The following is a 21341-nucleotide window of genomic DNA, read 5'->3' as shown; positions in this document are numbered from 1 at the left end:
ATTAAAATTGACCGCATTATGTTGTTACGTATGCTCTAAAAACCATACAATTTTTTCCTCCGTCTTTGAAAAGTGTATCAAGATCTATTATTGAACAGATCCACGGCAACATAGAATCAACATAGAATTGGTTTGTTTTATGAAATAAAGGAGCAAAAACTTGTGCCGTCATTCCAATAGATTATAAGTACAGGAAACAATCAAAATGCACGTAGAATTCAGCTAATCATATAGATGAAATTAGAACTTTGGTCACATTTTTAGATTCCAAAGAGTGACTATACTCTTCGATGACGAAGACTGTCTTCAAATGAGCGAAATGTGATCTTTCAGCGATCTCTTTGGACAATGGGATCTACACAAAATTTGTTTCCTGAATCAAACAATGCTGGACAGTACTAGTAGGTAACAGTATGCAATCTCAAAACGCATACTTCTCTTGGAACATGAATTAAAGTGGCTTGCAGAATAAATATGTCGCCCACTCTCCATTTTGCATTAATCTTGCCAGTTGTATCAAGTCCTATCTACATTCCCAGCCGCTCCGCCGCTCTTTAGGATGTCGCCCAACCGTAACCTCACTGTGTGTTGCCAAAGGGAAATCGATATGAATGGGTCAAAGTACTCTCCGATGAAAGACAAATTAACAAAACGTATCATTTGGACTGAGTTTTCAGGTGAATTCTACTAAGTTCTTGACTTCTGCCATGATGCGAAGCTCAGTCACTCTGCAACATAAACTAAGCGTAATGGATCGCGCAACCAAGTATATCGCAACCGAATGTTGATTTAAGAGGCCAGGCCAGACCAGCCCATTTCTCGAAAGTCAATGTTATTACAAGCTGATCTTAGTCGATTATGTTTTCAATCGAGATGGTATCAAGGACTTTGTTACCACCAATAAAAAAATGACAGGAATAATGATTGAAACAGAGTCGACACCAACATTTTAAAGATTGTGATTCAAAGTATATGGCTTCGGGCAAGTTAAGTTACTCGGACTGCCATTAAACGAGCCCTGGGCTAGGGTCGTCTGAAAATGGTTTGACGAGGGAGCATCGACAAGCAACGGTTTTTTACCTTCGTTTACAATCTTTAGCTTGAAACAGGGCAAGGAGGGTAAATTAACGAAGAGACAAAAGAATAACGAAGTTGCCCCCATTTTGATCTAAGGTGCATGCCTTAGTAAGAATTGTAGGAGGCCATGTTTACTCTGGCAAGCTTACAGCTTGTTTCCACAACTGACAATATATCATAATCTCAAAAATAACTTGGTGTCACGTGTCAGACTTCTTGTCTTTTGTTTTGTTTTTTTTGTTGTTGTTGTTCTCGAGATATCTCGTTGAATTACGTAACAATGGAAAACAGAAACTTATCTGTATGTAATCTATCTTATCTTATGTAACTCGCACATTATGTAACGTCCGGCTTTTAAGCGCCTCTTAAGTTACAATTTCAAAGTCCAATTGTGCATCAATGGGTTATTGTAAAGCTTCACCGTGAGAAATGTTATTTGACACGGACCGGGATGACAAAGCATGCACGTGCACAACAATCCTTTTGGGCCATTGGCACGAGATGTCTGCTATAAAGGCCAGCACTGACACACTTGGCTCATGAATCCCTGAGGACAGCGACAGATAAGCTATAGGTACACAGCAATGACGATTATGGTAAGATTCTATGGCGTTGTATTCTCTTTAAAGTGACTTTATTCCAACATTTTATTGTGTTCGTTATGATGGCGAATGATCTGAAAGTATCAATGTTTAAAAGAGGGAATCGAAGTCGAATGCGTAATAAGTTACGTAATTAATTTGCATAACAAATGAAGGTGAAGTAATTTAGAGGTGCAGTTTAATTGAACTAAATGATCGCTGAAAATCTCCACATTTTGCGTCAGCAAAAAGGTTTTTTGGCAAACGTCACCATGTGCTTGAAATTTTGATGCAGCCTAAAATCCACAAGCTGAAGGAATGATCTTGTGTCTTATGTTTGGACATGATTGAGATTTTATAGCTTGGCAAAATTACGATGTTTTAGTTACGTAATCCGAAGCGCTGGCTCTCCAAAGCGTGTTGTTTCTATTCGAGCGATCTCTGGGAAAATATTTTTAAACATGTCAAAGATATCCTGTTTTTCGTTCTTCAATTTTCTTTTCTTTTTAAACCTGAAATGCGAGGGGGCCTGAAGAGCGAGTTGCTTTAAACCCGGTTTACTGCTGACAATATACAGTTCAGAATGTTAAACTTCCGAAGAAGGTTTGTTTGCGGAATGGATTCTGTGTTCCTTAGGAATAAATTTTGCTGCTCAAGTTCAGACTTAAAGTTCGACAAGGGTGTGAATATTTTCTCTGTATCTTTACTTTTAAAATACTTTCCTTTGATGCCGCTCGTTTTTGTAGCTTCCTGGAAATCTACTAACTATGCACGTTGGCCATCACGCAGTAGCCTGCAGAACAGGCGTTATTTTTTTTGGCATTTTGTGGGCGCTTTGCGTGCCAATCAGAGAAGTAATCTGACATGCAAACAAGATCATTGCTTTCTACATAATCTTTTGACTTTAAAGTGTTTTCTTTGCAGATTAAGTTAGTTCTCCCACTTCTTGTGCTACTCCTGGTCTCGACAGAGTCTGATAGCCTAAAGCTTGGTCGCTTATTTGGCAAACGTCCTTCAGGAGGATTCAGCGTTGCTGATTTTGCAAATAAAATTTTGTCTAGGCTTCCAAAGATTCTCGGATTTGGACAACAGAGGCCAGTTTCACCGACAAGTACACCTTCTCCTGATGGCTTGCCTTCATTCTGTTCTAAGCACGACTGCCCTCGATTCTATGAAAAGGTCAATGCATCGGATTATACTTTACGCTGTTATCCGAAGCCATACAAATGGGTCTCAACCACTGTCGAAGGTAAAACAAAATCGTTCAAGCTATTGAGTAATATAGTTGGCAGCACTTAGCTCAGAAGCCTCGAAGTTGTGTAGAAAAGTGGCTCAGATGAAAAGTAGAACAATGAAGATGTTAGATTGCGGATTGTGATAAGGGAGGGGGGGGAAGGGGTGGCTGAAATTAGAGGAATATTTCATAGGGTACCCCAAACCCCCCCCGCCCCCCTCCCCATAGCCTCTTCAGTCGCAATCGGTACTTTTTAGGCAACAAGCAAAACTTTGCAAACTTTCGAAACTCTTTGTGCAAGAACTGTTAGCTGCTTTAAATCAATTTGTTTGATTTTTCTAAGAATGGAAGTTTCTGTAATCCTTTCCCGGTCCTGCACACCTCCTTGCTTCGGGCTCGCTTTGTACTTTATCCTTGTATAGAACTGATCATTAGTCTCAAACGAAACAGAAATGAATACATACCTTCAATGTTTCTAATAAACTGAAACATTCACCTCAAGAACACTGCAAGCGCCAACACAAGGATTGAAACTGATACGCCTTGCTCTGAGGTTTCCCTTTTTCGGTGCGCGCGTTATGTTGCGACGTTTTCAGCTTCCTCAATGTTTACGACTGCGTCTCTCGATGATAATTCCTCGTCATACTTTTGTATTTACCAGGCCAAGCTTCCAAAGACGCCAGCAGAACTGCCTTCTGGAAACTTTTCAGATACATCCAAGGCAACAACGAAGGAGGGATGAAAATCGAGATGACAGTACCAGTGACAAACAGCATGCAGTTGGAGGACCCTGAATCGAACACCTTCTACAAGATGAACTTCACCATGAGTTTCTTTATCCCTTACAAGCATCAGGAAGACGCTCCTGCTCCATCCGAAGAGGACGTTCATCTGTCAGTCGTGCAGCCCTTCTGCGCGTATGTAAAGGTATACGGTGGTTTTTCAAACATCAGGAAGGTGAAGGAAAACTACGACGCTTTGGTGAGGTCGCTGAAAAGGGATGAACTTGATGGGGATATCTCCACCGATACGTTCTACACTGCTGGTTACAACAGCCCATGGGAGTTATTTAACCGCCGTAACGAGATTTGGATCGTGAGTAAGACGCACAGCCCAAATTCAAGTGAGGAGATTGAAGAAGATTTTGAAATCGGCAATTTGTAGATCTTGAGCGTATTTTAGTTGCAACCTTAGTATCAGACAAAAGTTCTTTACGGTTTTCTCAGAAGTGACATGCAATAAATGTTTGCAAATGTTATTTTTTGATACCTTAAAACACTGCAGTAGAGCTTGTAACAAAAACTGAGGAAATCAGTCTGAAGTAAATAGAAATTAATGAGAACCAAAATCAGCATAACTCAGTCTTCGATTATCTTTCACTCCTTCAAAATTTTTAGTATATATAAATAGTGGTTGTGATTGTTCTCCATAATGCATATTAAATGTATTTTTTACATAAGAAACTGACCTCTTTACATGCAAGAACTGTTTAAAAGGGCTATTTGGCAAACCGAACAAAAATTCCCTCACCCCTTCCACCATTTCTCCTTTTAACGCAATTGTTATAGGTGGAACGAATCTATTTTGAATGCCTCAAAGATTGCAATGCAAGCTCTCTTAAAAACTGCTACTATGAGAATGATCCATACGCGACTGAACTGTTTGGCAGGGGAAAATTTTACCAAAGGTATTTTTCATCACCCCCTCCAACAATATGTCGCCGAATTTCCACATTTGAGATAAAAGAATTGATCAGCAACGTATTATTACTGCCCCTTTAGATTCATCACTGCCGTATAACATTTCATACCCTTCCCTCGCTCTTATTTTCTCACCGTATACTGGAAAACGTTTGAGAGAGGAACTACTCTTTTATTTGTAAACATAGAATGAAAAATAGTAAATTAAGAGTGCGGTAAAGAAAAAAAAAGAAAAAGAGAAATATACGTTTTTCGTCTCGCGACGAGCATAGGACTAATAAAGAAAAAATTATGAGTTCTCATGTGGAATCGAACTTCAGACCCTCGGTTTCCGCGCTCCGATGCTCCACAACTGTGTCACAGAGACACTCTGGTGAGCAAAGGTATTATCAATTTCGTGTATGACACACGTCCTACATACCGTACTAGGATCAGCAGGGAAAAGCGTTTTACCCTTAATCCAACGCTCGTGACAAGACGAAAAACCTTCCTCAATTACTATATCACAAGAGATCCTTCACTTGTATATCATTATTGTTGAAATATTCTGTGCAAATAAATAATTTCTGAGAGGTTAGGAAGGGAATACCTTCTGCTTTTTTTTCCCAGCTGCAAAGATTGCATGTCAAATTAGGAGGAGAACTGAAACAAAAAATGTAACTATTCCCTCTCAAGTATTTCCGAGGATGAAAATTAAAGCGGACTGAGGATACGTTGTTCAGTACGGGTACATCAACTCCTTGTTTCATACTCACTCAGGATCCCCAACAAGAGAATGATCTTTCTATTGTAAATGTATTCTGAGACAAATTTGAGTGATCGAACCAATGGCATGGTTCCCGTTGAGAATGTTTGTTCATAGGGCTCTTACGCTGAAGTGTGCTTGACCGACTGCTACGCAAGCTGACTAGGATGAGCAGCTATATGTCCTAAATATCTGAGGATTTAATTTGCTAAAACCTAGAAATGTAGCTTTAAATAAAGGATTGTGGAGCCCTAGAATAACATCACAAACAGATTTTCGAGCAGACAATTTTAGAGAACGCTGTGAAGGCAACGTCTAAGAGGATATGAATTATTAAATATAATACATCCTGTCAAATTATGATAGGATCATGATTTGCATAACTGATAAGCCAGTGTCGGATTAAAATGACATTGCCATAAGATACGAAAGTTGTGTATTTCGCCTTTTACCTACAATTCCCGAAGTTATAATGTGTGAAAAAAGGAATTTCCCTTTTGTAGAAAAAAAAAATTGCTTCTCCCTTTGCAATGGATTGATCTAAATATTTCTTAGTCAGCAAAGTATATTCTCCATATTGAAGTGGATCTTTCATGTTGAAAGAAAAGTACAAATTACTTGCAGAAAGGTCACTACCAAGAGCGAATTACTCGCGGTAAAGTCTAGTCACGACTTAGTCCTCGTCACGCAGGGAAGTCACGTTTTACGGCTGCTCTGTTACGTCACAGAAAAAAACTGTTGCAACCCAAGTTCGACTAATTAATTATAAGCGTGATTAGAAAACCATGAAAGAAAATCAGTGAAGCTTGAAGACTGAAATTTACATAACACTCAGGTTACTTCGTTAAGTTAAGTTGTCGCAAAATGTTGGTGTCCATAAGCACAAAGCTGTTCAATTTTCAGCTTATTTCAGTCTATTTAACGACTCTTCGCCAAAACTTTTATTAAGAGAGCTTCTATAGGCTTATTCATTAGACATTTACGAAGATGGCAAATATTTGCTTCCATAGCATTTCAAGTACCAATTCAAAACATTGTAGTATTTACGTACATCAAGGACGTAAGAACGCACAGAAGTAGCTAAAGAATCAACAAGAACGAAATTGAAGAACTGATTAAAAACCTGATCAGGGAAAATATCCTGAAGACTTTCTTACAATATTGAGGATTATACTTAAGACTTAGATGCACAGTCGGTTAAGATTAATGTGAAGCATACTTAAGAATTGAAAGCGAGGAAGTGAAAAGTGCCAGAGCATTAACTGTAGTCTGTAGGGATTTCGATTCTCAAAGGATGAAAAAAGGTGATACGTAGCTTCCTACCTTGACGCTGGTGACTGTCGTGATTTTCCTTGACCGAGCGCGGTGATGGACGCGCGCTTTTGATCGGAGACTTACGAACCTTTGATGGCCTGGATCCCATACATATTTTAGGACGGTTCCATGCCACCGTTAATTCCCTAAGACATGTGGAAGTTCGTCAGACTTAAAGAGAGCAAGGTCCAAGATTACGGTAGGCTTTAGACCCACGGTTCACAGAGTTTGTTTATCATGGACAAAAAAAAAGCGAAATATGCGTGTAATTAACAGTCTCTAGAATTTACTGACTTCATTAACATATTGTGTTGTCACATTGTTTAGAGCTCAAAGCAAAAGATGAGAATTCAGAGAGTCTACAACGTTAACTTGTTGGATCAATATCAGTATCTGGGCAACTGCCCACCTACCCTTCCCCTAACCCAACATTAACCCTAAGCTGTTATTAATTGACTATCGTTGAGTTAGGGGAGGGGTAGGTGGGCAGTTGCCCAGATACTGATATTGATCCAACTTCTTTAGTATAGCTGTCAGCAACATTAAAGCTGACGTAATCAGAACATCCCAAAAATATTTCTCTTGATACGGAACTTTTTAAGAGTCTCGCACTTTTTGTATGTCCCTTGTCACCCCTCAAGCTTTTTCAAGTGTATCTCTTTCTCAACCCGCCTCCTCCTATATTTTCCCCTTTTGAAATTTCTGGCATTTACCTCTTCGATCAAGACTGTCAGTGTACAAGAACACCAGGCAGTCATGGTATATGCCATCTCACGTACCCATTAAAATGAAACTTTGCCAGTCTACGAGAACACCAGGCAATCATGCTACATGCCATCCCACCCGTTAAAATAAAACTTTGCCAACATAAAGGGTCTAACCCAAACTAACTGGTTTCTGTTTCTGATCCCGGCTTTTCTAGGTTTTCAGAATAGTTAGAATGTGTGAAGTTGTCACTGCAACTGTATTTAACCAATTACTCTGAGTGTTCACATATTGGTAAATCCCTAATCGGAATGCACGCAACAAGTGTCAGTCAATAGATAGTTTATTGCAGTTTCGAAAATACAGCTCTAGAGTTGAATTAGGTGATTCATAAAATACCCAATAAAACAACCAAATAAAATCGTCTATATACAATTGGTGTAAAAAAAAACTTTCCTTGAGTCTGTTCGTTTTCCAAATCGTGATATCTACGATTATTTCTCAGATTAAAACTACATCAGTTTATCTGGCTTTGGAAAATATCTGTTTAGTTTGTGATCAGAATTGTTTCTGATGTCCTGGAACATTTTGACCGTTTGAGCCTGTGTCCGATCAAAACGTGTCTCTAAACTAGTAAGCCCTGATATGATAGCATAGTGCGCTTCTGTAAGCCCTTTAATTCGTTTGACAAGTGGTCGGCTTGGGTACATGGGTGTTAATTATCAACATCTGATTGACGGCTTTTAAATCAAAAGAGGCAAATAATTGACTGTATTTTTGAACTTTTCGATTAATTCAAATATTTGGACATATTTGATAACTTTTAGGTCAAATATCTCCCCTCGCCAGAAAGCTACAACACCAGTTTTACAATCAGTTACGGTCAGGAGATTGTGATAGGAGGAAAGATTTTTAAGTCACATGCAAGTTACCGTATGCAACAACTTCAACTTTTACAGACAGTGGATGACGAGAAACTCTGTCCCCTCGCTTGAAAGGAAAATATCAATAGTTCTAAAAAATTCCTGAATTTTTTTCTCACGAACATCAAGAAATTCCACGTAGAAATGGTCCGTTCAGGTGCCTCCCAAGAGGAAATAATTAACTTCTTTTTTACCAGAGTAGTAATAGAAATTGAATAAATGAGTTACATAAATTGTGCGATCAAAAATTTAAAATTGCTGACATCCTGATGCGTCCGTAGAAGAAGAAAAAGCCAAATAGTTGCTTTTGCCTTCCCGTAGCCATGACAGGTATTCAATCACGTGGAGAACGGTCACAACGTAATTCTCGTCATGCGATATAGTCACGTTTTGCGGTTCCTGTATGAAGTCACATGACTAATATTGCAACACAACAGTATATTTGCATATAAAAGATGCTGCAGCACTTTTGAAAGTACAACTACTTCTGCAAAATTAGCGACGAAGGAAGTGTTACGCGGACAAGTGTTGTGAAGCTTTTCAAAAAGGTGAGAGCTTATTCTCAAAGAGCTTTCAATTTTATGTTGTTCACAGCGCTCGATTGTAATACAAATGAATTTGCATGTATTTGAGTTTTCTATAGTGAATGAAATATTTATTGTCCCAAGAGTAATGAAGTTAGGAAAAACCGGATCGCGAAAACTTAGTTACAGCACCAAAACATAACTGTTGTGAAACAGTTCTTTTGACTAACTTGGCAATAGCGAGGTGCACTTGGGGATGAATTATGTCTGTAGCTAATGATTTTTCTTTAAGTCAAATGTGTTTCGATTTTTCTTTGCGAACTCGAGATTACATCGGTTACGTAATTCATCGCAGCTATTTTGTAAGTTTCAACGTAAAACATAGTGTTTCCTTTAGTCAAATCACAGAAATGTAATACAATTCTGTTGTTTAGATGCAGCGCCTCATCGCCCTACTTTCCGTTGGCCTTCTGGCGTTTACCGAAGCAAAACCGATGAACGGCGAACCAGCGTTTTGCAACGGACTTGAATGCCCCCACTTTAAAACTGTTAACAAAACAGCTAATTATGAACTCCGGTGTTACAAAGAAGACTACAAGTGGGCCTCTACAATTGTAGCTGGTATGATATTTTATATCTTTCCTATTTACTCTCTAGAAATTTATGTTTCAATTATACTATTATGCAACGTTCCTTCTTAGGGGTTGTGTGACGCAATTTTGTAAGAGGGTGTCACATCACTGTCTATTCGTACCAATCTCACTACGGATCTTTTCTATTGTATATGTGTTTTTTCTCTCACCTTTGATTTCTGAAATGACCTTCTAATTCCCTTTGATAGTCAATGAAATTTTTCATTTCATTTTTCTCGGCAGGTTACGAGTACGACAAGGCTGTTAGTATGGGTTTCGAGCGACTGTTTGCTTACATAGAGGGCGGAAACGTACCAAAGAAGAAAATCCCCATGACTGCCCCAGTTGCTGTAGAAGTCCAACCAGGACAGGGTCCTTTCTGCAAAAACAACTTCACAATCAACTTCTTTGTACCTTTTGAGGATCAAGAAAACCCTGCCGCACCTACAGACAAGGATGTCTACATCTCAACCTTAAAAAGGTTCTGTGCATACGTTATAGTGTATGGAGGCTTCTCCAAAATTAACAAAGTTCAGGAGTACTCTGAAAAATTGAGTGAAGACCTTGTGAAGGATGGACTTGGTGATTCATTTAGGAAAGACATATTTTTCACTGCTGGCTATGATAGCCCTTTTAAACTTTTTAACCGCCACAACGAGATCTGGTTCATTAAAAAAGACTCCCTTTTTAAACCCATTCTCTTCTAAGCATGCATTCAACCATTGGCTTCCTAAGTTAGCAAAGAGTTTACAATTTATGACTTATTTTGAGCAGAATGGAAGAGTCATCTTTTTGATAGAAAAGTTATAAAAATTTGCTTTTAGTCATCAAATTTTGTTATTTTATTGGTTTCATAAGTTAGGTAATATGCTGAATTTTATAACTATTCTTAGCAAAATGAAGGAGTCTCCTTTTTGATAGAAAAGTTATAATTTTTTCTTATAATCAAAGTTTGTAATTTTTATTGGTTTCATACAGTAGCTAATATGCTGCATTTGTAACTATTCTTAGCAAAATTTGAGAAGTCATGCTCATGCTTGAAAAGTTATCAAAATTTGTTTTTAATTAACAAAGTTTGTGTTTTTTATGCACAGTAGTTCTTTCTTTGACATGGGTTTCGCTCCTTATTAAAATTGTCATAACCATTGAAATAGTAAATTATCTGTATTGGTACTATTAAGGGCTTAAATACTGCTGGTAAGGTTTCTCTGGTGCAAGGGCATATTGATCTGTCAAATATTAGAATTCAGGCTTCCATATAATGAAAAAAAAACCTTGTAATTCCTCATTGAATATATACCTGTAAGTCATCCCAAGGTCAAAAGCTGGTTGGGAAGTTCCTCTCCCTGGGTTGCACCCCCAGAAAAATATTCAGATCATTTAAAAGCCTGCAGTGCAGGCGTCTTATCAGTGCCAGCTAGCGTTATGGGTTCGCGATCGTTTATTCGATCCGCCATGTTTGAATTGGAGTTGGAGTGGACGGTGGGGGTAGGGGGCGGAGAAAAGGCGATCTTCACTCCGCTACCCCCATCCCACTGTGAATTTTTGATCATCTTTCGCCCCCTTAATACAAATTTCTTTCTCTCCCCAGTCTTCCGCTGCCATTAAAATAAAAGATGGCGGCAATAATTTCCGTTAAGAAAACACTGAGCACTCGCTCGCCAAAATTACGCCTGCTCTGTAGGCTAATCATTTAAAGAGAGTTTTCCAAATGAACTTGTGACAGATGTCCAGGTCATTTTCGTAGGGGAGTTCCCCTAGGGATTTAGATGTCTCCCTCGGACTGTGTCATGGTTGTCCCCACACCAAAATCCAACTGGCTGAAAGAAATATCCTTTAGGGGGTGGGATGATCACGTCAGATAAAACAAAAACATTTACAGCTACTTGACTCGGAAGTAAAACGTCACATTTCATTCAGCACCTCTGACCATTTTAAATAGAACATCAGGCCGCCGTTCGCTCTCTCTCCCTGAGTCACAGAAAACCTTGCCCTAGGAGAGTGGAGGAAGACAGCTTGAATTAATGATTGCTTTGCAGTTTTCGACTTTACCGGATATTGACTACGTAATAGTTAGGAACTGTACAGAAACGAGACTGCTATGCGTAATTCTACAAAAAAATTACAACAATGATCCCTCGCTTCACGCCAAAACGTTTGAAGCTGTTACCCTCCCCCAGAGTGGAATAGATTTGTCCTCACTCCAGTTGACCTCCAACATACCGTCAAACAAGGGAATGTATCCGGCATACAATGTCGACCCGGAGGCCAAGTTATTCTCGTATCGCAAGTGTTAACGCCAGTCCCATTTTCCGCAAGCAGTCCAGTGTATCTTCAGCCGATTTCTTTGGGGAGCACCCGCCCGATGATACAGATGACGGATCATCCGATGGAACACAAAATGGCATCTGGAATACGACGAGGAGTAAACTCACACTGGTGTCTCTGTGTCTTGTTTACTTCGCGGCGACAGCCTCTTTCGCGATTCTCTCTCCCTTTTTTCCCGGAGAGGTATGATAAATTTATTATGGGAAGGGAACTGAAATAACGAGGGTACATTGTGCTACTTTCCACTCAAAGGGAGCCTGAAAAAAAATATACCGGTTCACTGCTTCACGATGCAGCTGAAATCCGACAACAAATTGCGTAAGGTTGTGCATGCAGGGAATAATACTATGCAAAATTCCACTGGGAAATCGTTCTCATTCAAATTGGTTAAAAATTTTGGTGAAAAGCAACATTATTTATCGTCATTTTTTTTTTCCCCTCATCTTCAACTGACTCTCCTTGATGTGTTAATTAACTTCTCATAATCTCTCTAAATACTTTTTGTGAAGCGGCGAGATCGCATGAGGTGGGCTCGCTTGGTAAGTCGAGCTCTTGATAGTTGTTGTGATTACATGGAAACTTCTCAGCTGAGTCAGCAAGTGAAGATTGTTTCCAGGTATTAGTGCCCAAATCTCAACAATCCACACAAGCTCAGTTTTGTTATATGCACCTGCGAGCAAGTGTGACAAAGGCGGCAGCAAGGAAACGACCCCCATTCCACACCCCTGCATCCCATTGGATGCATATCCAGTTTTCAGTTCATACTGCCTTCCTGAAGAGAGGTAGAAATTCTGGATAACTGATTTTTAAATCAATCAAGGATGACTTGCATGAGAGGGGAGGTGAAAGTCACAGGAAGTTCAGAGGGCCGGGTGTATTGAAAATAGTCACTAAGCCTGAGTAGAAGAAAATGATCACTGGTTAAGTGTTATTACTCACGATAAGTAGTTTTCTGAACAATCGTGTTTTTTTTTTAAACGTTTTTAATTTCTCTCTAGAAACAGAAATAATTTTTCAAGGAATGCCTTCTTGGAATTAAATACCCAGTTTTGCAAAGTAACACTTTCTGTAGGATGATTGTAGAAAATGTCATAATAATCCATAACAGGTCTGGCAGCATACATCTCAGTGTATAACAACTGCATAATAAATGCCATGTAGTTGACATGTATACTTTAGGTTTCTTTTTTTTCCATGTAATGTTTTTTTTTAGCTTTTGTATTGAGCAACAATAATTACTTTACTGTAATCATGTTTTTTATCAGCACTGGTCAATTCAAATGTCTGTACATACAATATAACTGTAATTGTAAAATCTGTAGTTGTTAAGTAATAAGTTTTATAAGTAATGTTAGTAGTAAGTGGCTGTAGTATTATAGGTATTGTTTACATTGTATTACATGTAGCTGTAGCTTTTAAGTAATGTCTGTATTGTATTGCAAGTAATTCAAGTGTATTGCCAATGAAATTTAAAAAAAGCAACCCAAAAAAGGAGCAAATACATAATTGAATTATACTGATTGTTTTTTAATATTGACCCTTGACATTTCATCTTTTTTTTAGGCGCAAAAAATGAATGCCTCAGGTACTGAGATTGGTCTCATCTTTGGAATATATCCCCTGGTGGTGTTTGTTGTGGCACCACTAATAGGAGTCTTGGTAAGTTTAATGTCTACAGCAACTTGTGTGTGATTTTTTAAAGGAGAAATGACCTCATACTTTAATCACTTTGCTTCCATTTTTTAAGGTGATGATTTCTTTCTTTTCATTGTTGTTTAGCTCCCAACAGTTGGTCCAAGATTCACATTGACAGCAGGACTGTTCCTTTGTGCTGGATCACAGATATTATTTGGGTATTTCAGTTATACCATTGTAGTTATACCATTGTAGTTTATCCTATGACTAAACTTGCAATTTATTTGCAAAAGCTCTGTTATATCTTTACCTCAATAAATTGACAAGTTTTCAATGTAAAAAATTTACACTTATTAATCAATTTTGGGAGAAGAAATTGTAAATAACTTATGGCCTTCATCTCTTCCTCTTGACAGATTTGTATCAATGTTACCCAAGGGTGTAGTTTTTGTGGTTTTCTGTTTCCTCCTTCGAGTTGTGATGGCAATGGGTGGAGCTGCAGCAGACACTGCATCATTTGCTATCGTAGCAGGAGAATTTGGTTCCAATATAGGCACAGTGACGGTAAGGGTTGACGAGATATCAACTGTCTTGTGGCTCTTATGTTTGAGTGTGTCTAACATTACTTGACCACAAAAATAGTTAACAGCAGTGCAATGTATAGAAGATATTCTCTTCATGTAACTGCAATAACAGACCACAAACTCAATTAAGAATGAGTCTTGTGTGGGCTCAACTTTTGAGGTAGCTTTGTACATCATCTCTCCTTTGGTCCTCAGAGATGAAGAATTTATAAAATGATCCAAGCTTTGACAGCGTATTCGGTATAGTCCAACTTTTTCCCAGCTGATTTAAAATTTTCAAACCAGTTTTTTCTGAGACAGTAGAACACAAAACATAAATTTCTTTGAAAATTTTAAAACCAAGAAAAATTTTAACCACAACATATACAGTGTGAGGTGTTTAGGACCTGCAATCTCAGTCATCACATGATCAATTTTAAAAATGCTTGCTAGTTGCAAAGTTTACAAGTATGTTGTTATCAGTTTCAAACTGAGTTATTAATTAAAGATTGTACTGACAGTGTTCTCTAAGCTCTTCAGTTTGTACAATCCTGTAATCCTCATACTAATTAGCATGCCATTTGTGGATGTTGTAGGGAGCCATGGAGACATTCACTGGTCTGGGCTTTATGCTAGGTCCACCTCTGGGTGGAGTTTTATATTCTGTGAGTAATGAAATGACTGATTGGTTTCAACTTCTTTTAGGGTTTATGATGGCATACTAAAATTGTCCTTTTTCTATCTAAGAATCTATGCTTGTTTCCATACTCCTTTAAAACATTATCCTGCAAAGTGCAAGTTATAGTTTTCATCAATTATTTTGCTCTGTACTGCTATGTGATTTTGATAAACTTTTACTCTGCATTGCAAAAATTCATGTTTCTGAGATTCTTAATCAGTGAAATGCTGTTAACAATATTTGATAACAAGTATAATCATGATAAGTGACAAAAAAAACTACTTCAATACTAACTCCTGCTCAAAATACTGTGAGCCTTTTTGAATTTGTCTTAAATTTTTCAAAGTTTTTTCCTTCTTTGAACAAGCCTCAATTTTTCTTTCATTTAATGTTTTAGGCTGGTGGATTTAAACTTCCGTTTATCGTGCTTGGTGGCCTTCTTTTGTCAATACTTCCTGTGGTTATGCTTATTTTACCAAAAGACCAAGGTGCAAATTATGTTTGTTTGCTCTTACTTGCTGTTCACTCTCTTTATTAACTTTCTGTCCTCTTGTCATCATGTCTTTTCCTCCCCGAGCACCTGCTGTTGTCTCAATGTCTTGGCCCACTGGCTCTTCAATTCTCTAACCTTCTTCCTTGTTTTGATCCTTCATGATCATTTTCATTCTTCTCTTACTTCATCCTCATTCTTTTCCTTTTCCAAATTTAATTGACAAAGTGTCAAACTTTGGTTACTTGCTTTATAGACCTTCCGCGAAAAGTAGACACTGGCTCACTATTTCGAATGACAAAGATTCCAGGAATTGCTGTGATAGGTATGTGTGTGAAATTGATCTTCGATTCCTTTGAAACAGTCATTTTCGTTTTGCTATTTATCCCTGTGAATTACAGTTGTTTTGAGCTATCATTACCTGCCCTCTTTTAACTGATGAGGTCTTTCATTTTTGTGCCCCTTCTTGCTGAGATGCACTTGAAAGGGGCCCCATATCTAAGGAAATATGTAACCATCGAGCTGAAACATTTGCTTGTCACGTGATTATTCAAACGTGCCTTTTGCAAAAACATCTTGATGCTAGCCGGCTGCAAGTTTTTTATTCACTGTATCATGTGTGAACTTATTAAAGACGATTGCACTCGTTATATTTTCAGGTTTATCTATCCTTGTATCGGGATTAGTGCTGGGTTTTTTAGATCCAACATTTGCGCCCTATATGAAGAAGGTATCAGTAAAAACTGAAATTTACCTGCATTTAACTTTTTCCTTTTTTTTTTTTTTTAAGGCTCTCTTTTTTTTAATTTCCGACTAAATACCACTGGGTACTTAGTGTTAGCATTTTCCTTTCATCTCTTCGCCTTTTTGCATGATATTGTGAGGATTAATTAATTCTTTAATTTTATTTAACTTTTATTCAGCTCGTCAGTCTCCCCTCGTCATTGGCACTTTTCCGGGTAATCTGGTTTAATCTGTCGAAATCTTAATTTACATAACTGCTAGAATAAGGTAATTTAGAGTTAACAACTGAGTTGAAAAGGTAAATTGGCCACCGTAAAGGGTAAAAAAAGCTAACGTTTCGAGCGCTCGAAACGTTAGCTTTTTTACCCTTTACGGTGGCCAATTTACCTTTTCAACTCAGTTGTTAACACTAAATTACCTGCTATACTCTCCCACCGACGCAGCACCACAGTTTCTTACCACAGAAACTTACCCCCTTTTATTCATTTGCTGGAATAAGGGTTTAACGCAATTTTGGCTATTGAATTGTCCGTTTTACTAGTAGTCTCGAGTCGCTGTAAGGTTTTACGAAAGCTGTTTGAATGTCTGTTTCTTAGTTTGGACTTGGTCCCAGTAAAGTTGGTTTACTCTTCCTCCTTTGTGCCGGATGTTACGCTATTTCAGCTCCATTGGTTGGCTGGATAAGTGATAAGACGGTAAGAAACATGTTCTGTTGCACGGTTTAGTCTTAAGTCTTAATACTTACAACTTTTACCTCTAATCAGATGGTTTGGTCTCTATACTATAGGGGAGAACACGTGTGGTCATAATTATTGGCGCAGCTTTCGTAATTATTGGGATTCTGATGCTGGCTCCGGCTCCATTCCTAACATTTCTTCCTCAAAGGTTCGTCATTGTGATACTTGGAATTGTTTGCTGTTCATTAAATTAAAATGCGCACGCCTTCTTATGTATTTATACTGTTCCAATTGATCGTCATAATTATGGCGCCCGACACCCTAAGCTTAGTAGTTCTCAATGCTCCAACAGAGGTCTTTAGTCGGAAAAGTATGCGTAGGGCAATCATTCTTTTTCTTATGATTTCCAGGAAGGTATGGTTGGTGTGTGTATCCATGGGTATGTTAGGTGCTGCCGTCAGTGCGTATCAAGTACCTTGTATGCCAGACATGTTGGAAACAGCCAGGTAATAATTTACACCGTTACACTAGAAGTGTTTCTTTTGCAGAGTGCAGAGTAACCACTCCTCAAGTAGAAAGCCTTGGGGAATTCTCCTGGGAACTAAGTAACTACCGCTACTTTGTAGTTTGTTATGTTTCACTGCGAAAAATATGGTTTAAAATCGATTATGCTCAAATATTAGTCAACCCTTTCCAAGAAAAGTGAAAAGGATAAACTTTGATATAATTCTTGTGATCTATTCATAACATGACACATGGAGGGCGAGGTTGGGAGAGCTTCCTTGTGGCCTAAAATTGACTTGTGCCGATGTATCTCTTCAGGGAACATGGAATGCCCGATGACATCACTACCCATGGAGTGCTCTCCGGTATTTTCAATGCGACGGCAAGTATAGGGTAAGGAGTGAACAGCTCGAGTGCGGTGCCTTGAGCGCTCGCTTCACACCACTTGTCATTCTCGTTCGATTTTTGTACCTAGCATCACATATGGATCGAGTTCGCGACAGGTTGTCATCCTTGCTGCAAGGGTTTATATCTGAATTGTCAGATATCCTCCTGTCACAGAGACCAAGGCTCGATTACCGGCCGCTGTTCGGGAAATGAGCTGCGCTCCTCGTTCATTTTGGGTAAGGACGGAAGCTCGAACCCGAGAGAAACAGCGATAATCGAGCCCACAGAACCCAAACACTCCAAGTTCCAATTCCACGATTTGCACATTTTGTCTATGCTTTTGTTTCATTTCTTTTATTCAATTTTACTCCTTTTGGTTCATGTTGTAGTGCTTTTTTAGGACCAACCATCAGTGGATTGACAGAAAACTATTTGACATTTCAGTGGTCAACTGTGGTAAGTACATGGAAATCTTTGTCTCCAGGCTAAGACTGAGGCATCTATAATCGTAACCTTTCGTGTTTGACACACTCTGGGTTGGAAGTGAGATACGCATCGGTCGTTTAGAATGCAGTACGCTTTTTTAGTCGCTTTTCAACGCGTTCGTGTTGCAATTATAGCGGTAAGACAGAAGTGAAATGTCTTTTATTGGTGGTGAGTCAACGCTAGATATTTCATTTTAAAATGTGAGGTAGCCATCGTGGAGTTGAAGGAGACTTGATTCCTTTTTTGTACTTTGTCTCTGTTCAGGTGCTAGCAGGGATTCTTGGATTTCAGGTAACCTCAATGGATCTTTTAGAAATTTAGTCTTGCTTGCGAAAGTATGACAAAAGTGAAAAAAAAAAAAAAAGAAAAAAGAACTGAAGTACAAGACCAATAACTACAAACATGATGTTCTAAGGCCTAATAAATTGGGGGGTTGAGGACACCGTTTAGGGCAAACATCAAAGGTCACACCTCTTCTGTCTGCTTACAGCCCCTTTGACCCTCAAGATTGAACGACGTTTGCGTTGGCTGTGATCAGAGTACCTTTTGTACAAGGTTGATTTATAGATTCTACTGGGGAATTAAACTCAGAGTTTGTTTGAGGCCGTTTGCCGGTGCCCTAACTCCTTGCTTAAACTCGCTATCGTATGTTTTTGCTCCGCTGACGATTAGAGGCATTTCAATTCAGAACAGGTTCGAACAGGTGCTTTTGCAAGATCATAAATTTACTATTAGCGTGAACTTCATACCATTAGAAAGTTTATGAGTATTAGTTGGTTGAAATAAATGAGTGAAGCTGTGTAGTAGTTCTTCATATATGGCTCTGGTTCCGAGGCGTTGTAAAACGTTTGAAAGTATATGAGCCCTTGATAATTTTCGTCACTAGACAAACTATAAAACAAATGATAAGCTTGAAAAAATTGTGATAATAATAAGAGAGTATACTGTTTTCTTTATGTTTTAGGTTGTTGTCCTGACTCTCTTTACAGTATTTGATCAAGGAAGAAAAAGGTTTGTTCGCCTCAGTGACAGAGGCTTTAATTGCAATTGGTGAACCATAAACATTCACTGGATTGAATGTTTTTTTTCGTTTCATTTTTTCACCAGAATGCGGAGTTATAGTGAAAGAAGAAAAGAACCTTTTGAGAAAGATACTCATGTACAAGTAAGTAAAACCCTCATTTTTGTCGTTGTTGTTGTTGTTCTCTTGTTTTGCTCTTCTCCCCCTCCCTCCACACCCTCCGTTGTCATCTCCTTCATTACTTGCCTCCATCCTCTCTTCCTACAAATCCTCCCTCCTCTTCCTTCCTAAAGTCGCTCCCTTTAGCTCTCTTCCCATCTTCCTTACACTCTCCAGTCCCCAATTCCAGGGGTATCGATAAACGTCGGTGACCAGCGGTCTACCGCCGCTTATTAGCTTGCCCCCAGACCCCTCTGGACACAACCTCCTATTACACCATCGGCAGCCACTTATTGGCAAATTTATTGAAACCTCTTTATTTTTTACCCTTTACCATTCAATCTTTCGCCAAAATCGATATATATGTTCCTCATTTTCTCTATGCTTGTTGATCTCTCTCGTTAAGTGACATCCGTTTTATTTTTATTATTATTCCAGGTATAACAATTGTTGTGTTTCGTGGAGTCAGATACATATAGACACTTTGTTTCAGGACGGATGATGGCTCAGTTGTTCTTTGTCTAATTTGGTTCTGATAGCCGTTTTATTCTGTGCGCTCTTAAGGATCTGGGGCCACGTTTTAATCTTGTGAGCTCTGTTCTCAACAATGCTAGTTTAAGAATAAAGTGATACAGTAGACAGTAACTGAACTCAGTCGCAAAATACTCTCCTCGAATCACACAACTTACTTTCAATTCGTATTGTATTCAGAAAAAAAGAACATTTTGTTTGCGAGAATTTGCATATAAATATAATAACGGGGCGGTAAGTTATAATAAAACGGTTTTCACCAATATGAAGATGGAGAATTGTCTGTAGAGAGGTTCATTGGAAGGGTAAAGTCGGTATTATGATAAAGGTAATTGAGGATCATAAAGGTCCTCCAGACAAAGAGTTCAAAGTCATCGGGCGAATCAAATGAAATCGTCCAAAAATCCTTCAGTGTCGCACTCAAGCGTAGCCAGGATATTACATTTCCTTGTCGGCAATTTCTATTTGGTTTGCACAAAGGTTCGGGTCAAGAAGGAAAGACTGATCGTCGTATAATTTGGTGAGCGCCAAAAAGCGCAGCGAGCACAGGTAACACGAGTCGATAGGTTCAACACCAATCGGCCATTTCCGAGTTACAAAAACCCTCAAAACGAGGCTAAGTGTCAAACCTTAAAGGAGAAAATGAGTTTTATCATATAAACTAAGGTGTTGCACAAGGATTTCTAGCCCTGAGAAAAGTCGTAACAACACACGTCACAAAATACGATATTTTTTCTGGTGTGGTTGATATCGTCAATCAGCTGCTGACACGTCACTTGCCTTTCGCGCCACTCGGTCAGGTTGATGAATTAACAGCAAAGCCTTCACTACTCTCAATCCGCGGTTGTTTGTTGGAATTTTCTCGGATTAAGGCCTCTAAAACGCTGAAAAAATTCGTATCGCTTACTGACAGTGCCGTTCATACTTTCTTAGAAGGGAAAGAAAACCAAACTAAGAAAAGAAAAACCGAAAGTTTCGTATTCAGTGGCTTTGGTAATTGTATTTCTCGCGGCTGAGAACGAAAATCGACTACTGAAAGATTTACCATAGACCGCTTTTGGCTGTGTACCTGAAAGATTTCTTCTGTCGGTAAGGACAAAGTCCATAACTGAGAATTTTGTAAATTGAAGATTACGGCCATTGCTGTTTTGTTATGATTCAACGCGTTTTTTTATCTTGAACCTTAGCGCCAACGCACTTATTCACAATTTTTTTCGGGGTTGGCGATCCTTTTATTTTCATTTGTTCATAAAGTCGACTTTTCTTGTCAATGAAGTGCTATTGTGTTTATATGATAAACAAAATACTACATCTAGAAAAATGTTTTTCGTCTTGTTACGAGCGTGGGACAAAGAAAAAATTCTGAGTTCCCATGAGGAATTGAACCTCAGACTCCTTTGGATTTCGCGCTCCGATGCTCTACCGCTAAGCCACAGAGACACTATAACTCAGTGGTAGAGCACAGAAGGTGGAAATAAGTTGAAATTTTGCCGTTTGCCACTTGCCCTGCACGTAATTTTTCACCCGCAGTAATGCATTTTGAACGTAAAGTGTTTACGGAGAACTTCACAAGAAACTCGCGATCGTTCTGAGGAAGAAATGAAAGCGTTGGCAACTGAACACACTATAGACCATTTGGTATGCAACAGCTGAACTAGTAGCTGATTAGGTCATTTCGTATTATCAATGAGTTGAGAACGTA

General features: G+C 38.7%; 2 protein-coding genes across 2 annotated transcripts; both read left to right on the top strand.

Moving 5' to 3' along the window:
* Window positions 1-1514: 1514 nt before the first annotated feature.
* Window positions 1515-10586, top strand: LOC131784284 (uncharacterized). The gene is made up of 7 exons (XM_066164844.1): window positions 1515-1673; window positions 2583-2907; window positions 3554-4052; window positions 8184-8238; window positions 8756-8827; window positions 9238-9424; window positions 9679-10586. The coding sequence occupies exons 1-7, from the start codon at window positions 1662-1664 to the stop codon at window positions 10140-10142; spliced, it is 1614 nt and encodes a 537-aa protein (XP_066020941.1). The 5' UTR covers window positions 1515-1661; the 3' UTR covers window positions 10143-10586.
* Window positions 10587-11596: 1010 nt separating this feature from the next.
* On the top strand, window positions 11597-19840 carry LOC131784622 (MFS-type transporter SLC18B1). Its single transcript, XM_059101444.2, has 17 exons — window positions 11597-11946; window positions 13327-13422; window positions 13543-13616; window positions 13815-13962; window positions 14558-14626; window positions 15038-15128; window positions 15387-15455; window positions 15790-15860; window positions 16471-16569; window positions 16662-16759; window positions 16962-17057; window positions 17374-17448; window positions 17832-17898; window positions 18193-18219; window positions 18893-18939; window positions 19036-19093; window positions 19547-19840. The coding sequence occupies exons 1-17, from the start codon at window positions 11689-11691 to the stop codon at window positions 19550-19552; spliced, it is 1449 nt and encodes a 482-aa protein (XP_058957427.2). The 5' UTR covers window positions 11597-11688; the 3' UTR covers window positions 19553-19840.
* Window positions 19841-21341: the final 1501 nt, after the last annotated feature.

Source organism: Pocillopora verrucosa, chromosome 4, assembly GCF_036669915.1.
Source record: "Pocillopora verrucosa isolate sample1 chromosome 4, ASM3666991v2, whole genome shotgun sequence".
NCBI lineage: Eukaryota > Metazoa > Cnidaria > Anthozoa > Scleractinia > Pocilloporidae > Pocillopora > Pocillopora verrucosa.
The sequence above is the reverse complement of the archived record's forward strand: the minus strand, read 5'-3'. Positions and strand labels throughout refer to the sequence as shown.

Bases quoted from the DNA above. Each gene is read 5' to 3' on its own strand.
- LOC131784284 (XM_066164844.1), top strand. The intron at 8,828-9,237 runs GTGAGAGCTTAT...TCTGTTGTTTAG, and splicing joins TTGTGAAGCTTTTCAAAAAG to ATGCAGCGCCTCATCGCCCT. The intron at 9,425-9,678 runs GTATGATATTTT...TTTTCTCGGCAG, and splicing joins GGCCTCTACAATTGTAGCTG to GTTACGAGTACGACAAGGCT.
- LOC131784622 (XM_059101444.2), top strand. From the start codon at position 11,689: ATGTCGACCCGGAGGCCAAGTTATTCTCGTATCGCAAGTGTTAACGCC. The intron at 14,627-15,037 runs GTGAGTAATGAA...TTAATGTTTTAG, and splicing joins TGGGTGGAGTTTTATATTCT to GCTGGTGGATTTAAACTTCC. The intron at 17,449-17,831 runs GTAAGGAGTGAA...TTCATGTTGTAG, and splicing joins AATGCGACGGCAAGTATAGG to TGCTTTTTTAGGACCAACCA.